The sequence below is a fragment of the Vulpes lagopus genome, chromosome 19 (assembly GCF_018345385.1).
Source record: "Vulpes lagopus strain Blue_001 chromosome 19, ASM1834538v1, whole genome shotgun sequence".
In the NCBI taxonomy this organism is placed as follows: Eukaryota; Metazoa; Chordata; class Mammalia; order Carnivora; family Canidae; genus Vulpes; species Vulpes lagopus.
Genome location: NC_054842.1, coordinates 49778657 through 49804245, shown reverse-complemented (window position 1 = coordinate 49804245; position 25589 = coordinate 49778657). Strand labels below are relative to the sequence as shown.

The 25589-nt window shown below is 37.4% G+C and overlaps 1 protein-coding gene across 6 annotated transcripts in view; it reads right to left on the bottom strand.

Annotated features, from left to right (window-relative positions):
• Positions 1–899: 899 nt before the first annotated feature.
• The window catches only part of MME (membrane metalloendopeptidase), a 137339-nt gene continuing 112649 nt past the window's right edge, over positions 900–25589 (bottom strand). For all 6 annotated transcript variants that reach the window (XM_041733930.1, XM_041733928.1, XM_041733926.1 and 3 more), the window contains 7 exons: positions 21221–21279; positions 15535–15654; positions 13924–14057; positions 13039–13104; positions 9803–9898; positions 9398–9474; positions 900–2143 (listed from right to left, as the gene is read on the bottom strand). In XM_041733930.1, coding sequence (XP_041589864.1) covers positions 2044–2143; positions 9398–9474; positions 9803–9898; positions 13039–13104; positions 13924–14057; positions 15535–15654; positions 21221–21279 — 652 coding nt within the window. In that variant the 3' untranslated portion in view covers positions 900–2043. The remainder of the gene's footprint in view (positions 2144–9397; positions 9475–9802; positions 9899–13038; positions 13105–13923; positions 14058–15534; positions 15655–21220; positions 21280–25589) is intronic.

The following is a 25589-nucleotide window of genomic DNA, read 5'->3' as shown; positions in this document are numbered from 1 at the left end:
AAGAACAAGATAAGGATATCCATGGCTAGTTTTAAAACTATATTTTCAACATTTATAATAACTTTATGAAATATTTATAGAAATGAGCTCATTAAAATCTCAAAGTAAACAAGATGGCATTATGCAAGTTTGGATGCTCATAATTGCACCATTTGTAACAGCCCCAAACTGGAAATTTCTCAAGTGCCTACCAACAATGGAATGGATGAACTGTGGTGTAATCACAATAGAATATTATAGAGCAATGACAAGGAAAGATCCACAATCAAATGCAACAATACAGATGAGCCTCAAAATGTAACACTGAGTGAAAGAAGCCAGACGCAAAAGAAAACATGCTAATTGATTAAAACTGATGTATGCTACTAGGAGTCAGGGCTGTACTCGTCCGTGGAGGAGAGAAGGGGTGGTTGGAAGAAAGGACTTCTAAGGCACCGGCAGTGTTTTGTCTCTTAAAGGTGCTGGTTACAGGGCTGTGTTCAGCTAGAGAGAGTTCACGTTCTCAGCTGTATACTTACGTTTAATGGAACTTTTGCGTATATACTTTAATGACTTTTTAAACAAAGGTAAATGGGCCTTTTTCAAGAAGAAAACCCGCACTCATATTTGGAATAGAAATTCCTAATTTTCATTTTTGTTAGGAAATACAAGGATTTTGGAAGCACGCCCCTTTTGTAAAATGTCAATCCAGTAATGAAATTAGCCAAACCAGCCAAAAGGACGGGGAAAGAGAAGAAGACAAAAATCTCAAGAAACGAGTTCCTATCAGGGATGAGACAGTCTCCTCCCAGAACTCTATGTGAGTTAGGATTTTAGAAGCAGGTCTGTCCGGGGAGGGGAGGCCTCTCATCTATCTTCAGAAATGCACTTTCCAAAGCTAGACAGCTGGCACAACAGGCTTGGTGAGTAATGAGCTCACAATTTCAATTTATTATCAAAAAATTTCCATCAGATGACAAACCTGAAAAGATAAGGAGATGCAGAGCTACAGAGATGCAATATTGTCCTTTTATCCTAGCCACCTCAGGGACAGGGTTTATTTTGAAAGTCCTGCCTGTCTCACAGGTCTCATATCTTTAGACAACTGTCCAATGGCAAGTTTTAACCCAGACTTTGTGCTTAAAGCTTTTTATCAATATGATTTATAAGTTGAAAAAGTCTCAAATCTTCATCTGTACATCATTTTACAGATCTTGGTTCGTAACTATTTATCTCTGTCCGGAAATGTCAATATTCAATGATTACCTATAACAATAATTACTTAGTCATAAATGTAGTTAATAATTAAATATAAAAATTATTATTTATACATTACTACAAATCTCTTAAAAAGATCAAGTTTTGAGAGAGAGCGAGAACAAGAAATTGCTTAGAAAATTGCAGGGAGCCTCAAGAACTTCAGTATCCGTGAAAGCAGGTACAATGAAAAACAGTTTCAAGACATTCATTTTAGCCCTAAGAGTAGCTTAAAATAAAATGATCTCAGAATGAATAACTGGTGATCGGCAAAATTGGTTTAAAATTACATTAAGTCCCAAGGCCCCAACACGTATAAGAATTCTTTGGAAGAGTTCTTTAGGAGCGGAAATGTTGCAAATAAACGTAAAAAATAAGTAGTTAGGCTAATGTGTTTTCAACCCTCATGCCACTGCTGTGTTTGGAGCCAACCGTATGCTTCAATCTCTTTAATCTCCCTTTGATTAGCAACCCCAGTCTACATCAAGTGGTTAACACTGTTTTCAAGAGACGACATCAAATTGGCAGATCATATGAGAAACAGAAATGAATGGTAATATCTTTAGAGATCAAGCATTATTTACACAGTGACAAGTGATTGGATAGACGCCAGACCCCCCCCCCCCCCTCTCTCCACACCTTTTCCAGAATAACCTAACTTCATTTCTAATATGATGCTCTCTCATCCCTGTGCACTACCCCCATGTAATTACAGTGACTTCTGTGTCCCACTTTCTCTTCCACAGGGTCCCCCATTTCTGTGGTGTTGGCAAGTCTAGCCAAGGGCTACAGCGCTTTTTCTGAAGATCACCAAACTCGGCATTTCTTTTCTGGATTCATGTATGAATTCTTGCGGCAATGGAAGGCCTCCGAAAACTCAGGGGAGTTCTGCAAAGTCCCAATAATCCTGTGAAAGAAACAAAAGTCACTGCTAGCGTTCGACCCTTATGCCCATACGACGTAGGAGCTCTACAGAGTTCCTCTATGTGAGCCTACTGAGGGAATTTGGAAGTCACAGCTTGAGAGGGGAAAAAAAAAAAGTTCTACTCATTCACAGGATTTTTAATGGACATGTAACAAAGGACAGGAGTTCAGAGCACAGGTTTTGAAGACCGTATGGCTTGAATCCTGGTTATGAGTTGTATTTATCTAGCGTTTCGGTGCTTCAGGTTCCTTTTCTGTAAAATGTATATGATAATCGTGCCTGCATCTTACGGTTGTCACGGGAAGTTAACTTATAAACACCCTCTGCATGTTGTAAAATAAATAATTCACATTCCGAATTGCAGTTGTTACAAGAAGGGTTTGGTCAAAGATAAAATCCTGATTTTTCATTAGATCTTGGAAGGGCTCAGACAGTAACTTAAACATAACAGACTTTAAATAGATACGTGTTGATTTGATCTAATAAGGAAGATCATTATTTTCTTTTTATTTCCAAAAGAAACTTCACAGATATCAGAAACTGGATTCAGCCGGAGTAACTGGAAAGGACTGGCAAGAAGTCAATGTCTTCTTATCTCTGACCCCAGTGGGCAAAAACAACACTGTCCAACCCACTGTCGGCACCGAGCAGTATTTGCGGGGAGACCTAGGTCAGGACAGTGATGCGGAGCTGATGTTTTCACATCCACCCCAAACCAGCTCCTTCCCTTCTCTCCACCACACCCACCTTAGGTTGGGAGGGAGGGCAGGGAGGCAAACAGACTAGGGTGGTGGGAAGCCCTCAAGCTACTGGCAGGAGAGTATGTTCCAATTACTGAGATCTCTGTACGTGGCAGGTGTGCTAGGTATAAATATTTGCCCTCTTATCTCCTCTAACCCATTCTCCACACGGCTGAATGATCTTTAAAATTTAGATCAAGTCCCCTAATCCCCTTGTTTGATGGGGCCTGAATGAAATGCACCCTCCTTTCCATGGTCTCCAACGTTCTGATGTCTCCGGCCTACCCTCCCGGCCTCCTCATAGTACGTTTCTCTTCCTGTTTCTCATTAGGCTCAAACTACACAGACCTACGTTCCATTCATCCAACCAGCCGATTTCTTTCCCTCTTCAGGGCCTACTGCTCCTATAGACCCCACTCCCTGGAAAGATATTGCCTGGTGACGACATGATTTACTCCTCCTCAGAGGCTTTCTTCAAATAATGTCCCAACTAGTTCCTCCCACCAGTAGTGGTCCTATCAGCTTGCAAAGATTTGTTCTTCTTTACTTCCTGACATTCACCACGCTGCAACCTGAGGGCACAGCACTGTGCATCTCTTGTTCCCTGCTGCCCCCCGCCCCCCACTCAAGCCCAGCACAGTGCCTTGTATATTGTAGGGCTTGGGACATACCTACTGAATACATGAGCCTGTCGCTGGTCATGGTGATCACAAGTATAGGAGGGATGGGGCATTATAAAGAAAAATGCTGCTTAGCATTTTTGTGTTTATTTGCTACTATGGACCAACTATGAGAAAAAAAAGCAAGCATTTCTTTTCCTCACCCCCATTCCAGGAAAGACAGATCCATATCTAATTTCTCAAAGGCTGACTTCCTAACGTGTCAACCATTACCACATCAACTTCTCTCAATCTTCAATATCACAACTTCCCTATCCTTCGGGGAGAATGTAAACTTTGTGTGTGTGTGTGTGTGTGTGTGTGTGTGTGTGTGTGTTTTAGTATTCCTAGAGGAGTCCTAAAGATTAAGAGATATCTTCTTGGTATGGGAGTGTTGAAGTGGGGTGGGAGCTAGCGCTGGGGAATTTACATCTATTAGTCCACCTGAGATGGAGAAAGCTGGCCTCCCCAGTGCTGAGGAGGGGCCCAGTATTGGTGGGTTGTGAGAGTGACCAAGACGTGCCTCCCACACTGAGCAGGGCCCTGAGAGGACCTCTGAAAGGATGGGATGTAATGTGGGGGAGCCTAAGCATCAGGAGCAGTGGTTCCTGAGGCCCTTACCCACGACCACCAGAAGGAAATGGAGCCACCTGACTTCAGATGGAGCCCCTGAACTGCAGGGATAGCAGGAGTGGCCATGGCAGACAGGAGATGCAGGTTAATTCCCTAATTTCTGGGTCTTGGGATTCCTGTATGACTCTAAAATGGAGTATACTTAAACTACTAAAATTAAACTTCTTACCTCCCTGCTTAGGGTGGGAACTTGGAATTTAATTAATTTTCTAAAATAATAATAATAATAATAATAATAATAATAATAACAACAACAATAATGTCTTTTCTTAAATCTGAAGGTTCAAGAACAAATTCACTTGATACTTGGTCAAAAGTGGTCATATATGTGGGAATAAAAAGATTTTACTTTTAGTCATCTCTATACCCAACATGGGGCTCTAATTCACAACCAACCCCAAGATCAGGAGTCCCATGCTCTACTGACTGAGCCAGTCAGGTGCCCCAAAGAATAAAAAGATTTTAGACATCAGGTGTTTGTATTAGTCTTTAGTCTTTAAGTTCCTAGGCTCATAGACTCTGAGACAGAAGCTTTGATTTATTTAATTCAATCCCCTTTCCACTCGAGGAAGCCTTATGTCCTGGCTTAGTGACAGTCATCATGGTGGCCTGACGGGTCCTCAAATTGAGCAGGAAGCTCCCTGATGGACAGGGAAGGCATCTGAGAGCCACTGACTGGAAGAGCTGCGCTTTTTTGTTTTCGTTTCAATAAACTTTTTTTTTTTTTTGAATCCTAGATGTAATCATATGGAGACAAGTACTTCAGTAACATGTCCATACCCATGACTTAATTCTACAGTTGTCATAAAAACATTAGGGAAATGAAGAAAACCCAGACGCCTCAAAGAAGGGAAGTCTTCACAGAGCACCAATGGCAGTTAGCAACATCGCGACACTCAACCTAATGGGCACTCAGCTCTCCATTTCCATTTCAGCTCTTCTCTTTCCATCCAAAGGCTTCACTCAGATAATTTGGTTCTGAATAATTAGGTCAACGTTATACCAGGATTTCGCTTACCTTCCCAGCACTCTAATTAAAGTCTTATTGTTCACATCAAATCTTTGGATGGATGATGTAAATAATCTATTTCAGAAAGCGGGTACATTATTTAATCAAATGAATCCCTCCCCTTAAGAGTGGGGCTATATTTCATTAATGTTACATAAGCGACTTACTTGAATTCCATGGTATATGAAAACTGTGCAGTATTTTATTATAACAGAAGATAGATGGCTTTTGTTGATTATTTCTTAAAGTGATTTACTTGAAATTTTTACTTCATTATATAAAATATTTTATTGTACTGTTGTTGTCTATTCCTCTGGTAAATAACCACTTGTTTTAAAAACATCTGAGCGATATGGGGTCGAACATCAAGTGACCGAGAAGACTACTCCTGCCTGCGCTTAACTGGATTTTTTAATTACTAAATGAGCTTTTTGCAATTAATTGGTCTTCTGACAACCCTTTGTCCCTTCTTTTCAATAAATGGCTTGGTTACAAGGTTAACAAGCTTCATTCATAAATAAACTATCTAATCTTTACCTTTAACTGTTGTTCATGATTTTGTTAATTAATGTAAGGTCACATTGATCAGCATATGTCCCACTATAAATTCACAAAGAAATAAATATCTGAATAGATTCTCAGATATGAAGATGAACAAGTGCTACAAGGTCCACCAAGATCCAAACTGACATTTACAAAATATCAGAAACCGAAGCTAATATTTAAGGGAAAGAGAGGAAACATTAGTATTTCGGAGGATTTAGCATGCACATACTAAATCATGGAATAGTAGGTAACAAAATCACCATAGTGCTTGAAAATGTCTACATAACACACTAGAAAAAATATCTTACAAAAAGGACTAGGAATTAAGCTCTGGGAAAAAATGCCTTGCTTTATTAGTGGTGTTAGTTCTATAGAGTGTCCTTTTATTCTGCCTGGAAGATGATATTGAGCAAATTAAGCACCTAAATTAGCACCTTTTCTGTTTAGGTAGCATACACACTGATATCACTTTGTCCCTTTGGACTAGCTTTAAAAAAATTATCAGATATATATTGTTTAGAAGTATGACATCTGAATAACTTTAAAGACGCATTTGCAGATTATAGGGTAAATATTAGCAGAACGGCCATTCCAAGCGACTGTGGATGGTTAACAGAAGCTGAATTTCCAAAAAGAAGCCATTTAAATTGTGAGTTCAACTTCTAAAAAACATCAAGGGGAAATATTTTTATTTTAAATACTAAAGTTTTAGAAATTCATCTAAAGTACATAAGACTTCAGATAGGAGGAATAAAACAATTACAACTCAGACCCAACAAGGTTTATAGATTCAGCTTTATATCAAGTATATTTTGCCTTCTGTTTTAATACTGTGGTATTTAAGTATAATGTTACAAAACCTCCCTCTATTTCAGAAATGTTTCTACAGAAACCACTATGCACAATTTCTCAATAGCAATTCAATGTGTATCAGTTTGTAAGGCTCTTTATAAAAAATGTTTTACTTTGTAAAGCCAGGAAGCAGCCTGTTTCCAAAACTAAATGTAACCTCAACCTTTTGCCAAGGAAATCCCTTTACCTCCAGAGAAAATAATAATTTCCTTGACAAAAGGTTGGCATTCCATTTACCCTTTTTTAAAAACAACACATACTTTTCTTACTATAAACGAAAAATAGTCAAAGAGGCATCCTTCACACCAGAATAAAGTTGTGAATAATTTTACATATTTTATAATAAAATAATGTGTGTTTTTACAGATAGCAAATTTTACATATTTATAATTAAATTGTTTTCAGTTTAAAATTGAGAGTAGAAAACAGTTATGTATTTACCCACATATCATTTAACCAGTGATCAGTTACTGACATTCTGATCTATCCAGACATAAGACATAAGCAACAAAACACCCTGTCTCTCAGGTAATAAAAACTGTTGCAAAGTCCAAGAATTTACTCATGAGGATTCTTATTCTGTTCATACTTATCTTATCTAAAAATAATCCTAGTACTAATTTTCAAACACATATATGTAAATAGGCACTTCTTCTATATTAACATTAATCCTCTTAACAACTCTCATGATAATTTAATCCTAATTTAAAATATCTAGAAACTGAGGGGATCCCTCTGTCCCGGGATCGAGTCCCGTGTCGGGCTCCTGGCATGGAGCCTGCTTCTCCCTCCTCCTGTGTCTCTGCCTCTCTCTCTCTCTATGTCTATCATCAATCAATCAATCAATCAATCAACCTTTTAAAAAAAAATCTAGAAACTGAGATACAGAGGTTAAGTAACAGCTTATAAATGGCAAAACCATGGGTGGAACTCAAGTGTTTCTTACTTCAAAGCTTGAATTCATTTATTTTTTTATTTTTTAACCATGCAAGTTTAAGGATGTGCTTTCTGAGCTAATCAGAATGAAGATATGGGATGGCAAAAGGCAGGCAATGTATTAACAGAAAACAGAAATAGGGAAGAAACAAACCAACAGGAAAACCCTACTAGAGGCCCTACCTCTAGAAGAAGCCAGAATGAAAAGTCAAAAGAGCATCACCATATCCCCATTGGTGGCTCTGTAGTGTACGAATAAATAGCTCCTCATACTCTAGCTTTTGAGGATTTCACTAAACTAATAAATGCTAAAATGTCAACTAATAGTCATAACAATAGTCTGTGTCATTTAAAAAACAAGGCTAGGTTTTGTTCAGGATATTGTGTTAATAAGGCAATAAGGTAGAAAATGTGTTTTAAACAGAGAAATTTTAATCCAGTATTTAAGATAAAAATGTTAATACCCGAGGGACAAATTTTAGCTATCAAAAACATTCAATTTGCAAGCTCCATTTTCTGAGAATATGCCAGGTGTACCAGGTATTATAATAATATTACTTAAATTAATTAGGTTTTTATGCACACACACTTTAGTTCATGGGGCTATGGAGGGTAGAGCTTTGACCTATTGGATTGTTATCATGGTTTATGTGAACTTATAATAATTGCCCTCTGTTGTCTTCAGAATTACATTCCTGTGTTTTCACTTCTGAAGACTTCAGCAAGGAAAAAGACAACTTCTAAAAACGAAAACAGAAAGTTTCTTGGATAAACTACCATGGGAATTGATCCAGTGACTTTTCCTGCTCATTATCTAAAAAGAAGTTAATTTGACTATTCTAGCTAGACTGAATTTACCTTGGATTACAAAGGTAATGGGCATACGATAAACAGTTGTTGAGTGAATGAATTTTGAAAGAGCTGTTAAAGCGAATACTAAATGATGGTGATTACCGTGATGATGAACAAGGTGAGTAAACCCTTTAATTTGTAAATGTGCTATTTTTTGTTTCATAATTGAATGTTTTTTTTCCCCCAGGCAGTATGATCCAGGCAGTATATTTATGTCTATTTTAGGAAGGGATTTTAAAACTCAACCCATTGATTCTCTTTTGTTCTCAAACTTTTCCAACCACGTTACAAAATTTTAACTTTGTTTTTCAGAGTTCCTGCCTGAGAAGTGTTGATCAGTAATGAAGTGTAACAGTATGTGGGAAGGGGAGCACTAATAATTCAGAGCTAAAATGGATATATAGGGATCCAGGATTTATCATTTAAATGATAGTTAGAGTGATTCTCTTCCAGTACAATGCTCTCTTAGATTTTCTGATCTCAGGACTTCGGACTTCTTCTAACTCAACCTTCCCACTCTACAGAGCATTTTTCTCCAGCATCCTTGGCAGTTTGCTAACCTCTGCTTCAACGTACTCTCCCCTGTAGATCTGGGGATAACTTTATGCTGGAAAGCCTCTAATTACCTCTAATTAAACCACATTTCTCTTTATGTTGAATGCAAATCTTTCTTTGGAATGGCTACTCATTGGTGCTAGGCCTAAACTTTTCATAGCCTCTTAAAAACGTCTTTGTGCTACCTTTAAATATTCTCTGGCATCATCTTGGAATCCATCAAGCACTAAGCATAGGTCACGTGCATTCTGAGGATAAGCGCAGTCAAGGCTATGATCATGTAAACAGGACAGTTATCCTGCTGTGTTCTGTTGATCCTATCCATGACGCTCAAAAGAAAAAACAAAACCTGGATTTCCACATTTTATAGTCAGAGTTAGAAAAAGCCATTTCCCAATGTGGAAATAATGGAGTCAATATTGGAGCACCTTGACTGCTGTTCAAACCCACGCACCTGAAATTCCCTGGACTGTGAACATCTGTTTTAATGGAGTTGACGGCATACTCTGGCCTGTAGGTCCCACACCACACCTAGGGATAGGAACAGAAGAAGGAAAGTAGTGTGCTTAGGTTCAAAGATTATTTGTATGGGCAGGCCAGCTTCCTACTGCAAAAATTAAATTGGAATTCTGCATTTCTCAATAATTTACTCTTCAAATAATGTTCAGTGATAGGCAACCAGGGACATAATTACCATTAATATGAGCTGATAGTCTGTTACAAACAATGAAAATCAGTCAAGTCAAATGCTCTGCCACAACTGATTAAAACAAGAAAACTCAGCATGCAGTATCTAACTAACTATGAAATTATAACTCAAAATGATTTTCATATCTATCAATCAAGAAAGGTACAATACCTGGGCAAAGTTGAGGAAGAACAGCTGTTTGTGATTTAGGTCAAGTCCAGGAAGTAGTTTTTCTTCACCATTCTTTTTAACATAATTTTGATAGGCCTAGGCAGTTAATGAAATAGAAACATGATGTTTATCATTTCTAAATTTATGTATAAACCTGAGCAAAAGACCATGCAGTCCAGTAATTAACCTTTTATATCAGGATCACCATAATAATGTATTTACACACGGCAACCTACAACTATTACATGGATTAGAAAGAAAACCAGAATTTATTTTACAAATGCTCTGAAAATGTCAATGGTCAATAAATGTCAGTTGAATGGATGGATGACTTAAACAAATGATTAAAAAAATTATCTAAATGTTGTTTTGTAGGTAGACAGGTAAGTCTAGCCAGTTGGAAGAATGGGTTGCCAAGGGAGTTAGTGTGGAATTGCCATATTTAGCTCAGTTACTACTCTTAGCAAAAAAGATTCACACCAGACTTTCAATGATTCATGCCAAAAGTGAAGGGATTCCTTAAGAGCCCTTAAAAATTAGTATCCTATGATTCTAAGAATAAAGATGAGCAATTATTGTGGCACCCTGGAAGACAGGGCAAAATAGACTGAACCTCAGTTACATTAGGAATTTAGGTTACCTGAAGGTCAGAGAAGGGTCTTAATTCTTAAGGCTTTACAAATACTATTGAACAATAGTTTTCCTCTACTAAAAATATTTAAGGAATTTATGACAAACTTTCTGAGATGTGTTACTTCCAATTTAATACAAATGAAAGTGATCAATTAGATAAGCAGAAGATATATTTCATTTCCTCCTCCTTGCCCTTAACATAGATTTATTGAGTCTATATTATGTAAAATGTTAGGAACGTGGGGAAGACCTGAGCCTGCTCCTTTCCAGAAAGCTTACAATCTAGCAAGGCGACAGGGTATTAGATATTATGATTTCATGTATAATAAAATATTTTCACACTTGTAATTTGCTTTATTATTACAAGTCTAAACTTGTCTTAGGTGAAGCTCTTCATGGAAGTGCCGTCATCCCAGATTTTGGCTGCATTTTCACATCAGTGATTTTTAATCTGTCTGAATATTAGAAAAATCATGGGAGTATTGAGAATGCCAATGTCTTCTACGTCCAGGCAAGATGGAGTGAGAGGGATTGGAGTTACCTTCCTACTGAAGCAATCAAATGATGGACAAAATATCTGAAACAATGGTGTGCATGGCACTGGACATTAGGAAAAAAAAAAAAAAGAGCGATCGCTCTGACATGGTAAACAAATAAAGTATTATTACTATAATTGCCCCAGCTTATTGCCTTAAGCATTTCCAGGCTACAATCTAAAGAAGAGAAATTTAGTTGGAGCCTAAGGGACTGAGTTGAGGAGAAGGAGCTGAGAGTTCAAGGACACAAAGGACAGGGTCCTAAGGAGGAGAAAGCTACATAGAAGAGGATCTCTAGAGAGCAGATGGGCCCCTCAAGTATCCAGCTGAGTATGTAGGATGCATATGAGCACACTACCAAAGACTAGGGAAGGAATTATGAGAAAACGTTAGAGACAAAAATACCCAGTACTCACACAGGACAAAAAATAGAAGACCTCAAGATCCACAGAGTAGGGTCTTGCCTCAGCATTGGAGAATAATTGTCCCTAGACTGAGCATTACCCAGTCCCACCTAACAAGTTGTAAAACCAAGGTCCAAAAGGATCAAACCATTTCTGAGGAATCTCGTTGTGTCCAAGTGTAAAGCTCAAGTACATTTGTAGGAAAACAAAAATATCCAGCACCCAAAGAGGTAAAATGCACATTGCCTGGCATCTAGACAAGTATTACCACGCATTCAAAGAAGCAGCAATATACCATCCCCCAGGACTTTGCTGGGACTCACTCTTTTGGAAAATTTTCAGGCAGTTTAATTTCCCAAGCCTCACACTTTGATCCTTGGTCACTGCCAAGTCACAGACCCTACCAGTCATCTCTCCCACACTGCTCTGAAACTTCCCCTTTCCGGCCCAACCATGGAGGCCCTCCTTCTTCCTTCTAACCCATACATTTTTTTAAAAAAATATTTTATTTATGTATTTGAGAGAGAAAGAGACAAAGATAGCAAGGGAGAGCACAAGCAGGAGAGGGAGAAGCAGGCTCCCCACTAAGCAGGGAGCCCGATGGGGGGCTCCATCCTAGGACCCTGGGATTATGACCTGAGCTAAAGGCAGATGCATAGCCAACTGAGCCACCCAGGTGCCCCTAACCCATGCATTTCTATGGTGGACAAATAATCCTACATTCTCATTGCATACAAGATTCCATTCATCTTTGTCTTAAAGAAGCCTGGTTCTGTCCTGGGACACTTTGTCCCCTGTACCTTCTCAAGTAGACACTGCTCATTGTCCCACATGTGAGCTACCTCAGGGTTGGGAGAAACACTCAAAATACTCTCATTCCTTCTTGTTGCTTCCAAGACCAGTACTCCTCTACTCTTGTGAAAAATCCCTACTTTTTCTTGTGTACATGGCATCAACTAGACCATCCTTTAATACCTGCTCTAATCATCAGATAATGACATATTTTATGGAGGATTCACACTGTATCTCTAGCACTGAGAATAGTGCCAAAAACACAGTAAAGTCCTCAGCAAGTATTTGTTGAATGCAAGAACGAATGGAAGGCTAAATGAGATTCTAAGGGATGTTCCAGCAATATGCTCCTCTGAGCATGATAGTCTAGATGACTATAAGGCCGTGTGCTAGAGCTGGATCACTTCAGTCCCTCACTGAATCATTGTAACTGTTATGCTGATTATGGTTCCCAAATATTGCTTCACCTGCTGTGAAACAGCAGGGTCCTGAGGGTCTTGTTTACTACACCAATCAATGACTGAAATAATGCTTTCGACGAGACACCTTTTCTAAAACATTTACTTCAGAGCTTATTTCTTTAAAAAAAAAGTTGCTTCCTCTGTGGAACTTGCATGTCTCCTCATTTCTGCTGATATGGTTTCCTCTTCTCAGCTTCTCAGAAGCCTAGATTGTTCAGCTCAACCATAACCATGTTGCCCTTTCTAGTTAACATATTTACAATTCCCTTTATCCCCATGTGTTTTCTACTTTCTATTTATTGTTCACTGCCTACATTAAATGTGCCATTTGCAAAAGGCTTTAAATGAATAATTAAATATGAGAAATAAACATTCCAACCACTAAAATGGGAAAACATATTATTACTCACTCTGTATGCTTGGCCAATACCTCCATTATCAGCAATATTTTCTCCCAGTGTATTAATCCCATTGAGCTGTTAAAAAACAAAAGATGCTTAAAGGTCCTTACTTACATTTGGATTGTTAAGAAGGATCAACAATGCACTTAAGAGTGGATATATCTATTCTTCAGAAAATTAAAAATAGAAATATTATATGATCCAATAATTTCACTACTGAATATGAAAACACTAACTTGAAAAGATATATTTATTTACTGCTGCATTACAACAGCCAAGACATGGAAGCAACTTAAGTGTCTATGGCGAGACGAATGGATAAAGAAGAAGGGAAATGTGCACACATATGCACAATGGAATATTACTCAGCCATAAAAAGGATGGAATCGTGCCATTTGAGACAAAATGGATGGACCTAGAGGGTATTATGCAAGTGAAATAAGTCAGACTGAGCAAGACAAACACTGTACAACTCCACATGTAAATGGAATGAAAAAAATGAATAAACAAAAAGCAGAATCAGAACTATAAATTACAAAAACGAACTGATGGCTGCCAGAGGGGAAGGAGCCAGGGGGATAGAGAACCTGGGTGAAGAAGAGAGGGAGATGTGGGCTTCCAGTCATGGAATGCATAAGTCACGGGAATAAAAGCGGAGCATAAGGAACACAGTCAATGACATTGTAATAGTGATGTAATGGGATAGATGGCAGCTGTATTTGCAGTGAACACAGCACAATGTATATACTTGTCAGATCACTAAGTTGTATACCTGGAACTAGCATAACATTATGTGTCATCTATACTCAAATAAAATAGAGCAGCAGCAGCCATAGCGACAACAACAACAAAGAGTAAATATATCTAAAACATTCCAAGAGAATGCTCACATACATGCTGTCCACCTGCTAGGTCCCAGGAGAAGTTTCCATACTGGTACACCATGCATTGGGATTGGTCTTTAAAATTATTTGCCGACTGTTGAGTCCACCAGTCAACGAGGTCTCCATCCTTGTTAAAATTTCTGCCTGAGATATAACGATTTAAGTAAAAGGGGAACTCATTACATCAAGAATTACACTACGGTAGCTTTAATTCAAAAGGCAAGGACTGAACTATGAGTGTGTGAGAGAACACTCGACTGGACAGGTAATGGGAGGATCCATCCCCCCTTTCTCGTCCTGCATTGATGAAACCTGGACTGTGAGGGTCTGCTGTGCTGATGCACCTTAATCTGGATCCCGGCATCATACCCACGTGCTTCCCGGTAGCTCAGCCAAGGCCACCCGCTCAACCACTCCTGAAACCATGCCTTGTTTCTCTTGGATGGTTTTCATATGGACCAAGTCTGTTTAATTTGTTATTTTTGATTGAAAAACACTATTTTTATTCTGAATTCATTTCATATCTCAAACCCCTCATGAGGCACTGTAGACTCATAGTTTCTCTCTACTTCGAGCACAAAGAATTACCATTCCTCCTGGAGCTTTCCTGCTCACCCTAAATACCTTGATCTTTCCCTTTTTTGAGCTACAGTCGTATTTGTTATATGCTATGTTTTAACACTTCAGTTTATCATCCTTTTAAGTAGTTGCTTATGATGTGGTGAATGAGAAAAGGGCTACAAAGACAAACTCCTTGAACTCACACCCTGATTCCACTAATTCCTAGCTTTGTAACTTCGAGTAAGTCATGCGCCTCTACTTTTTTCCATTAAAAAAAATTGGAAGTGGTCTTAGTACCTACCTACTTGTGAAAATTATTACATACTTGAACTGAGTTCATAGACATGTATTAAGTCCTTTTCAAAATTGTATCCTTCCTGTCACCTTTTCTTTATATGATTCTAAAGTTTAGTCTAGTGAAGGCTTAATTATTTTCTATTATTTTCTTCCTATCTTCTCTCCACTTGCAAACCAATTTTTGTCATCGCTTCAGCTATCACTTCTCTATGTATCTCGTACCTTTACTTCTATGCCTCTCAAACTTCACTGAAACTCTAAATCTCTTTTTGCCATTTGAGGCAGTGTACAAACATTTAAGTGCCCACTATTTACAAGGCCCTGAACTAGGTAAAGGGTGCAAAAAAAAAAAAAAAATTCTGTCCATAAGCAGTTTAAAAGTCATATTATAGGTACCTTAGTTTTTGATCTTACATCTGATTTTTAGACATGGACCCTGTGCTCTAGAAATCTAGATCGATAAGACATAAGCAACCATGAAATAAGACCACACATTATCACTGGTGTCAACAAACATCACAGTGTTTTCTCAGTGTGAATATTTGTGTCATTTTGTCAGAGTGCAAAGCACACATTGCTGAACCCCACCGCTAGAAATTTCTGGTCTTCCTGAGCAACAATTTAAAACGAACACTAAGAGTCGGATTATTAGGCAACGATCCCCTGATGACTAAATGTGTTCATGCAATAATCAAGTATAATAACACCATTCAGGTCTACTAGGATGTGTCTCAGCCGAAGGAAAGTGTCCACTGCACTTTACCATTGTCATCGAAGCCATGGGTGATTTCGTGTCCTATGACCATGCCGATACCCCCGTAGTTCAAGGAGTTAGACTGCTGGGCACTGAAGAAGGGGGGCTGCAGAATGCCAGCTGGGAAGACTACAAAGAAAGAAGATGGTTAAAGATGAAGTGTGGCATCCTTCAGTGATGGGGCCTGGGCTGGGCTTTCTGCCTGCCAAGCTATTTTCCAGTATGTCAGTTTCACTTAATTGTACACAAAAATCATCTGGGTGATGAAACAAATGCAGGTCTTTTATGATTGATGACAACAAGGAGTTCATCCCAAAGCGGCACCGTGATCTATGATTTATAATCACAATTCACTTTACAAACTCGGCTAAGATTATTTTTTGCTGTAAGGAGTTTAGAAGAAGGAGGAGAAATCATCATCTTCATTCGGAAGGACTTTTCCCCACTGCAAATATTTGGGAGAAATGGTTATTTAATAACACAAGTATTCCTTTAAAAAAAATAACACAAGTATTCCTTTTAATGTCATCTCTAACATTTTATCCATCTACAATACATCTACAATAGCTCCTTAAACAAACAGAACTACTCGATCAAAGGCATCTCTCAATCACATTGCCATATGTTATTTTTTCAACAAGGCATCTATGGCTATTTATTTCCTTGTTTTTGGTCGTTGTCCTTTTTCTTATCACCCTTATCTGCTCCAGCGCCTCAAATATCAGACGCTTGGGAGCAGGGATTTGTGTGTCCATACATACATCTGTTTGTTTATTTGTTGAGTCCATTTTTTTTTTTTTAAATTATCTCAAGCACCTAAAACTAGAATGGTGCCTGGAACAGAATAGTGCTTAGGAAATATGTTGAATAGGTGAATAATCAATTATGAATGAGTGAGCAAATGAATTTACTATGGTGTCCCAGAGACTTTACTAAATAAATACAATTATTTTTATGACTACCCTGACATCTGGATTAACTTGCTAGCTTTCTACACTTGAATGTCACACAAACTTTAAAGTTCATGTGTCAGACATCAAAGTCATCATTTTCCCTTCTAAGCCATCACTCTCTTGACTTTATTTCTCCTAATGGCATTTGAAGGGTCTCAATCACCTGACATGAACATTTCATTTATCTTAGATAGCTTTTTAAAATTTTTTTAAATATTCATTTATTTGTTTGCTTTTTACAAAGTCTTACACAGTCTACCTAGGAAAAGACCAGGTCATGTACCTTCCTTCCAGGAGCATCTCTTCCGATTATCTCCTATGGTCTTATTGCCATCATCCCACTTCATATTACCATTCCTTGTCTTAAGAGTTACTTAATTTCCTACATGATCTTTCTACTTCTTGTCTCGCCCAACTATAACCCATCCTAAACCTAATCCATCCTCCAGCCTGAATTAAAGTACAACTCTGGTCATTATCACTTCCCTGCTCAAAAGCTTTCCTAAGGGTGGTTTTGATGCTTTCTAACTAAATACAGCATCTCCTTCCCAGCCTTTGACTCCATGGTCCTCTCCTCCTCTCATAATGCTCATAACTTAACAATTTCATCTTTCGTGTTTTAAAATTCTAGTACCTACTGAATTATGTTCTGTAATTTAAAAAATCTTTAGTATCAACACCTATTTAGTATGCAACACCTAAAGAAATAATTCCTTAAGGAATTGCTAAGTGGGATTCCAGGAATACAAGAAAAGGGCCTTGACCTTACGAAATCTAAGATCTAGTTTACAGAGTAGCAAATGTTGTTTTTGTTTTTGTTTTCTGTTTTTTAGGTGGGGCGAATGTGGCAGATCCTTGCATGGATTTCAAAGATAAATATTAGATGTTTACAGAGGAGACTTTAAAAAGATGCTGGACAATTTAAGTGCCCTCCAGAGCTTTAAAAAAATCTGGAAAGTTGCCATAGCATCCAAAATGACAAAATAATTAGAACATAAATACTTCTGTCCTTGGAGAATTTTGATGAAAGTTACACCTCACATGTAGCTGCCTGAGTTATCAACAGTGCCAAGAAATTATTTTTAGCTTAAGGTATTAAAATTATGTGCAGTACTTTATTAACTTAAAGTGAATACTATCTCCCACACTATGTACTTTGATTAAAATCCACCCTTTATATAAAATGCTCTTATGAAACGTGCTATCAAGACTAAACATTAACTGTAAAGATCCTACCACTTTAATTATACCCTGATATGTCATTCTTCAGGCAAGTGATAAGATTTTTATGGCTCATATTAAATACTAGTCTTCAAATTCAGCTTTGCAATTTATGATTTCTCCTTTTACACTGTCAGCCAAATCTCAATGATGAGGATTTTCCCCATTAGCTTATTGCGGTTACTAGTAGACTTCACAACTGTCAATAACAACCAACTACTTAGTTGTACTTTTTTTACATTCATGATTGTCAACAAGTCAGTTAATTAAATAAGTCATTGATCCATGAAACAAACAAAAAAAAAATGTGTTTCTCCCTACTCCCATGCCCTCCCTTCCCTGGTTTAGTTTTTTAAGGCTGCATGCAAGCAATTCAATTTCAGAAAAAAAAAAAAAAAAAAAAAGTTCGATGACAGGTAAAATCAACTTGGGGTGGAAAAAAGTTCAATGTATTTTTTTTTACATGAAATGGAATATCAATAGGTTTGGAAACATTTACTCTTGATTTTTAAGTCTGAAAATAAGATTCCTAAGAACACGGAGGGTGACGTTAGAAAATTTAATTATTTCAAAGTAGCTATACACCACTCAGGCTGAATATATTAAATAATCCTTGGAAGCTTTCTGGAACTCAATAGAGCAAATGTATGGGGAAAAGGACAGTGAATTAAATATTTTTGGATGCCTTCCTCTCCAGGAAGTTGATTTTTTTTTTAATTGACATAAAGTGGCAGGGGTGCACAAAAATTAGAATAGTCTGCCTATATGAGTTATAACAAAAGGTTGCGGCAATTGAATTAAAAAAAAGAAATTATTAATATGAATTACTCCCTATATGATAATAAAACAACTTTTTTGCCATAACACAGAAAGGCCAATCCCAGGAAAAATTGTACATAATCTAAGACATTTGTGTGAGGAAGGGAGGATCATTTATGAGACACATGTTATTCTATACCAACTCTAATTCCGTAATGCATGGTATGAAAATCAAAAGTTGTATATCTATGTATGTATACAGACAGGCACATGGCAAGCACACATACACATAAACATAGCCACACACTCACTTCTATCAAGAAGAAGGATGGAGGTCTGGATCTCCAACTAGTTTTAGTTAAGACAATCCCCACTTTGAAGATTTAAATGAATTGTCAAAGAGAAAATGTACACATGTCAAAGATTTCTCCTCTTGCATGACACTTTCCCTTCCTCTGAACTGCTGTTATTAGCAGACAAGCATATGAAAAGACATGAACAATTTTTCAGATTTTGAATTTCTATCTGATGAATTTACCTTGAGAGTCTTTAAAAGGCCTTTCTTATTAAAAATGCTTACTGTAGCCAATTTTTGATTATTTGGAGGATAACTATTTTGTGAAAAGTTAGGCCCTTTTTTACCTTCTTTTTCCTTTTGCTGTGTGCTTCTTTGGTTTGAGGGTATTAAGTTCAAATTGAGAACATTCTCTGGTCTTCTCTGATCAGGGAATCTCTAAGGTAAATCAATTTAGAGCCCACTTCAGGGTTATGGAGTAATTCAGAGCCAAACAAGGTACTGTCTTGACCTAAACTCTGTGGATCTGCTCTAGAGAGGGGCTGAAGGGATGAACATGCCAAAGTGGTCCTACAGAGGGTCCATATGGGTCTTCTTGTTGGAGTGAATCAGCACCAGATCTGATAGGATCCAGGGTCCTTCCTGAGCTGGTTTAAAATGAAGCTATATCCCTTAGAGTCTACCCGAATACAGAACAAAGGCCAGGCTGTCTCTATTTGCCTTGGAATTCCATTAAAAGGTCATTATCCTATTTAAGTTCACATCTAGAATGAATTAGATCTTACACTGACAGAACTACTAAATATCAAAAACAGGTCTTCAAAGTTGGGGTTCCTGGGTTGGGGTGGTTGATTAAGTATTAGACTCATGATTTTGGCTCAGGTCATGATCTCAGGGTCATGAGACTGAGCCCCACCATGCTGAGTGTGGAGCCTGCTTAAGACTCTCTCTGTCCCTACCCCTACCCCACACCTACATGATCATGTGTGCAGGCTCTTTCTTAAACAACAAGAAACCCAAAAAACAAAGTGAAGGCTCTCCAGAGAAAGGCACTTCTAAGGGTCTGAATGGTTTCTAGGAATGCATTGCATTCTGAGTTGATCATTAAACAGACTCTGGTCTGAGCTTAGGTAATCATTGCACTAGCTAGGAAATGTATTAGCTTAGACTTTGAGCAAATTGATTTTAACAGGTACACATGCCTTACTTATTGTTTACATGTTATGTAAAGAAACTTTTCTGATTACTTTATATAATGTATTTTCATGTCATGTACCAAAATCAATTCCAGATGGATTACAGATTTACTCCAAAAATAAAGACCATAAAAATACTAGAAGAAAATGCAGATAATTTCTTACTTTGGCTCTTCCTATATTTAAAAGCAATTGGGGAAACCTATAATCAAATTTTAAAATAAGGGTTATAATTTCTTTTAAAGTTTGTTTTTTAACTAATGATAAAAATCTTGCAGTATTTTTCATCATTTTTAATCTAATTAGTAACAGAATTCAAGAAAAATGAGGTTTAGGGCAGACTTTGAGAGGTTTATTTTAGAATAATGCTAAAATTATCTTCCCTTTTGATCCTTGACTACACTTAGAAATGAAGGGCTGGACTAGGTGCACCTGGAGAAGCTGATTGTACTGTTTGTTTAGTATGTCTCTGGTAGTACTGAATCTGTTGGGTGCCTTTCTACACATTTAAGATCCTTGGGGAGGAAAATGGGTCTACTGATATAATACTTAAGAAAGAATTTAAAGATCTCAAGGTCTTCTCAGGAGGAGAATCAATATATTTTTGTTATATCAGGCCATTTAGTTATTCATTATATCCTTCATTCATGTATTTATTTCTACACATATTCCTATAATATTACTAATAGTGAACATATTAACTTTTTTCTTTTTTGATTAAAAGTAGTTAAGTAAATGCAGTTCCACATGGTTCAACCAAATATAACTGACTTTGCAACTTTCTAGACCATTGGAGTTGTCTAGAAAAATAGGTGATAAAGATCAGGACCATCCCCACTAGAGTCAGCATACAGAATTGCCTGGAGAACTGGATATCTGCAAAGCTGGTTCTTGGAACCTTAAACCTCTTTAAGTTGCTGATGCTTAGAGTCTTAAAGTCAATATAACTTTATGAAGCTGTAAGAGATGTTTAAAAAGTATTTAGAAATAAAATAAAAGCACTTAGACATAAATAAGATAAACCACTTAGCCACAAATGAGAACATTGCAAAAGAAAGAAAACCACTTAGTGTAATTTGTACTAACTTAAAATTTGCTATTATAGTGAAAAGAGGTACATGGATGCATTTACTTTCAAGGAGTATATTCAATAAATCAATAACTCAGCCTCAGCTGTGCTTTTATGGGAACACTATAAATTGGTCATGCAATTCACTGTAAGCTGATAACAACAGAGAAATATTCAAGAATTATTTAGGAATAGGCCTTACCTATCTGATTTCTGCCTGAAGAATAAAATGCATTGACTACAGCTGCTCCGCTTATCCACCTATGGAAAACATAAGAACTCGTTACAAATTATACTCTTATTATTTGATTCAATCTGCTCACCACAATAAAAACAGTATTACTATTCCAGGGTGAATATTAACTTTCTGTTTGAAATATGATAAACAAATTAAAATTAGCTCACTATGTGAGACATCTCACTTGAAAGTATTTCTACTTCTTGAAGAATCAGAATATATCCAGGTCTGCAATCCATTACTTCGCTTGTACAAAACCCATTCAGATGTATCTTTCTGGAATTGCAATGTATTAATATTATATTGAAATATGTTTACCTTTGTGTTCCTAATACTACTAAATATACCAACAATTCTGGAGCAGGTGACAATACTGAAGTTCAAGTTGTCAAAGCTTTAGATTCACGTATATTTAAATTTTAAAAAAATTTCCTAGTTTATTTTAACACTGAGATACCCTTTGTCAGGTAGTTTCAGGTAATCTGCCTCTGATTACTGTCATCTAAAACTATTTCTTTAAGTGTAGCAGCATTCCAGCTTACGTGATCAAAGGTATGCTTTCTTATGACCACTACAAAATGAAATCCAGGTGGTTCTTTAAGTAGATTTGTCTGTCTGTCTGTGGCATACCATGACTTAGTCTCTGTATAGAATTTGGAGATTCCATAAATACATAAAAATTCCTGACTTCAGAAGACTAATTTAGTTAAAGATGAAAAAGCATAAATACTATAAGACTAAATGAGAAAATGGGGAAAAAACGGCTCCCAGGCAATAGTTTGAGGGTAGTAGTAAGCTAAAGAATAGGTGCCAACATTCCCATATCTTTCTGCTCAGATGTTATGATGACAGCATAACAATAACCACTGTTGGAATATTAGTCAGCTTTAAAAAAGAATGAGATCATGAGAGAGAGAATTATGCTAAGTGAAAGATGTCAGGCAAAGAAAGACAAACATGAAATATGATTTCACTTTTATGTGAAATCTAAAAAACGAAACAAATGAACAAACGAAAAGCAAAAACATACTCATAAATACAAAGAATGAACTAATGATTGCTAGAGAGGGGGGGTGCAATGGGCGAAGCAGAGCGGGAGTTACAGGCCAGTTATGGAATGGATAAGTCACAAGGGTGAAAAGTACAGCATAGGGAGGACAGTCAATGGTATTATAATAGAATTGTATGGTGACAGATGGTGGCTGCACTTGTGGTGAACACAGCATAATGTAGAGTTGTGGAATCACTCTGTTGTCCACCTGAAGCTGATGTAACACTGTATGTCAACTACACTTCAATAAAATAAAAAAACAAAATCATGGTTAAGCACTTTTTTTTGGCAACAAGAGTAATATCCCCCCAATCTTAATAGACCATTACATAAACCTTGATACAGTCATTGCTAAATGGACAATGCTTGACTTCAGATAACCTTTCAAACATCAGCACACATGCATACACTTGAGAACATCCTATACTATTAGCTAATGGCCTCACTGTAGTTATACCACTTTCAGGGCAACAATTAGTGGGCAATTATTATCCTACTCATGGAAGGAGTTTACAGTAATTAGTACAATGAGGTTAAATCAGAACTGTTTCCGACCCTGCTTTGCAAGGTAAGCAGTACAAAGTCAGCTGCCCAAATCAGCATTTTAGCTACAATTTCAGTAACTATTGTGGGATGTCAGATGGGAGTCCTATTTTGATCTCTTAAAAGGAACTGAGAGAGGACCATATATAAAAACTGTCTGATAAATTCTAATTAAGTATGGGTTTTATCTCCAATAACATGACTAAGACATTCATATAAAAAAATTGGGGAATTAAAAAAAATCTAGAAAACATCTCCGTAACTTTTTCTTTAGAAAGAAATTCAGTTTGAAGACATGAGGGAGATTTAGTTTGGTGTCATTGTCACTTTAAGCAGAGAAAACCTTTTTCAAACAAGATGGTGTGACTGATATATCAGTTTGTCCTAAGTTCATCACTGCCGAGTCATCAGTATTTTAATTTCTTGCAGGTTGAGGATTAGAAGCACAATAGTTGTATTTATTTTAACTCCGCTCCACTTGATTCCCACATGATTTGTGACAACTCACAAAAAGAACATGCAAACCCAGGGGTGTTAAGACTGAAATCAAGAGATCGGGAACTATATAAAACAAGTAGATTTTGTCTGCATGACCAAAAAGTATTACAAAAGGAAAAACTTACATAAGTAAAAATCATGATCAGGAAAAATGATTTATCAGGACCATGTTTACATATATTCACGTAGCTATTACGACTTAGGGTTCAAATATGGTTCTAAGGTGTCTGGCAGGAGGGGTAAAAGGGAAAATGTGCTCACACTACCCCTGAGGAGAAACACCATTCCTTACAGTGACTCTTCAGGAAAGCGTTCCTGTTGTGTCCTCAACATTTTGACAGCAAATATGGCAGGAGATTTCATGTATAAATAGCTTAATATGATTAATTTTAATTGTCATAAAATTGATTTGCTTCCAGGTCTCTGTTGTTTTAAGGTTCACTTTCTCAGTTATGAACTGATTTAGTGACAGCAAATGCTGCATGGAGTTTTACAGGTAATCACAAATAATATATAAATTGTTTGGTTCTGAGCTCAGGCACATGCCACAAATGAAAGACAAAATGTGCCTGCTCATCCAAAACCTTTTCTTAAAACAAGTATAGTACAGAGGGGAGGAGTTAGATACACGACACTAATGTTTCAGGTGGCAACAAAACTTGAAAGCAGGGCATAGATGAAGTTGATAAACCCTTCTCATGTTTATTCCTTTTGTAAAAATAAATGTCATACCTTTGTTTAGTGCTTTTCTGCTCTTCTGTTATATTACTTTGAGGTGCTTCAGATTGCATTTTGATTCATGTTTATAACTCCAGGAGGGAGTGTTTTACATATTAAAATGTCCACAGTGAATTACACTTTCAAGAAAAATAGATAGCTATTTATGACCACAGAACTCTCAAATAATACTGGAATTATGGTGGTTAGTTTCACAGAGCACTAGTACACTGTAGTGTTTGCCATTTCTTCCTTGAGAACTTTCACGATGCATCATTAGACCCCCCTGGGGTGATTACTCAGATTCAAAAGCACAGGGCATACTGTTCCTGGGAATGACAGGAACTTGAAGTACTATGATTGAATCATTACACCTTTTTATTTTTTTTTTTAAGATTTATTTATTTGAGAGAGAGCACGTGTGCACCTGGGGGAGGGAGGGGCAGAGAGAGAAGGAGATAGAGAATCCTTAAGCAGACTCCCCGCTGAGTGGGGAGCCTGATGAGGGCTCGATCCAGGGCTTGATCACAGGACCCTGAGATCACAACCTGAGCCAAAACCAAGAGTTGGCCACTTAACTGAGTGATCCATTCAGGCACCCTTGGATCATTAGGTCTTAAATAAAATGATGATAACACCTCCAGGTTCAATGGTCAGTCATGAACTATCTCACTATGTTAACATAAAGCTAGGGCAAAGAAAATATTTTTCAAGGCAAAATGGTGATGTAACAAAACCTATATATTGTTTTGATTTGGATGCAGCCTCAAAGTTTCAGGAAAAGCTTCCATTTATGGAACACAGTAAATTTGATACTGAAGAGCAACACAGAAAAGAGAAAAAGCACAACAGAGGAGAAAAAACCAAATGGTGGTGATTCTTGCCCTAAAATAATGGATAGTGCAGGTTACCTGAAAATACCTTTCAAGTCCAGCCGGAGGCCAGACACTAGCAGCCACCTGGAGCAGGTGTCGGCCCTGAGAGATGAAGTAGTATCCTGCTCTTTGATTTTTCTTCCAGCCTCCAATGGTCTCTGTGTGTAAGAGTTCGTGTGTGTGTGTGTGTGTGTGTGTGTGTGTGTGTGTGTGGTATTCAGTGAAGAGTAGGAAAGCAAGAAAGAGGAATTTTTTTTTTTTTAATTTTGGAGTCATCATTTTCTCAAGTAAACTTATTCTTGTTTGGGGTCATTCAACAGAACAAAAGAAGGGCCACTCTAAGCAGCACGGCCCTCGAAGCTGAACTAGCAGGGTGGATGGGAAAGATGACTGAGACTCCCTTGAGAGGGGCACCAGGTGTTTCTCCTCTCTCTCTTATTACCCTGAAGAACCCAGGCGGTGAGGCAATGAATGCACAAAGACATCATTTTTATAGCAGGGAAGAAAGGCAGAAGTCAACAGCCTGATCCTGCCGCCTTTTGGGATGTAATAAATCCACTGGATTGCAAAAGCACCTGGAGTGGAACTCCTCTTTCACCCACTCATGTGTAACTTTCAAACTTAAAACAACAAAATTGTTAACACCTCC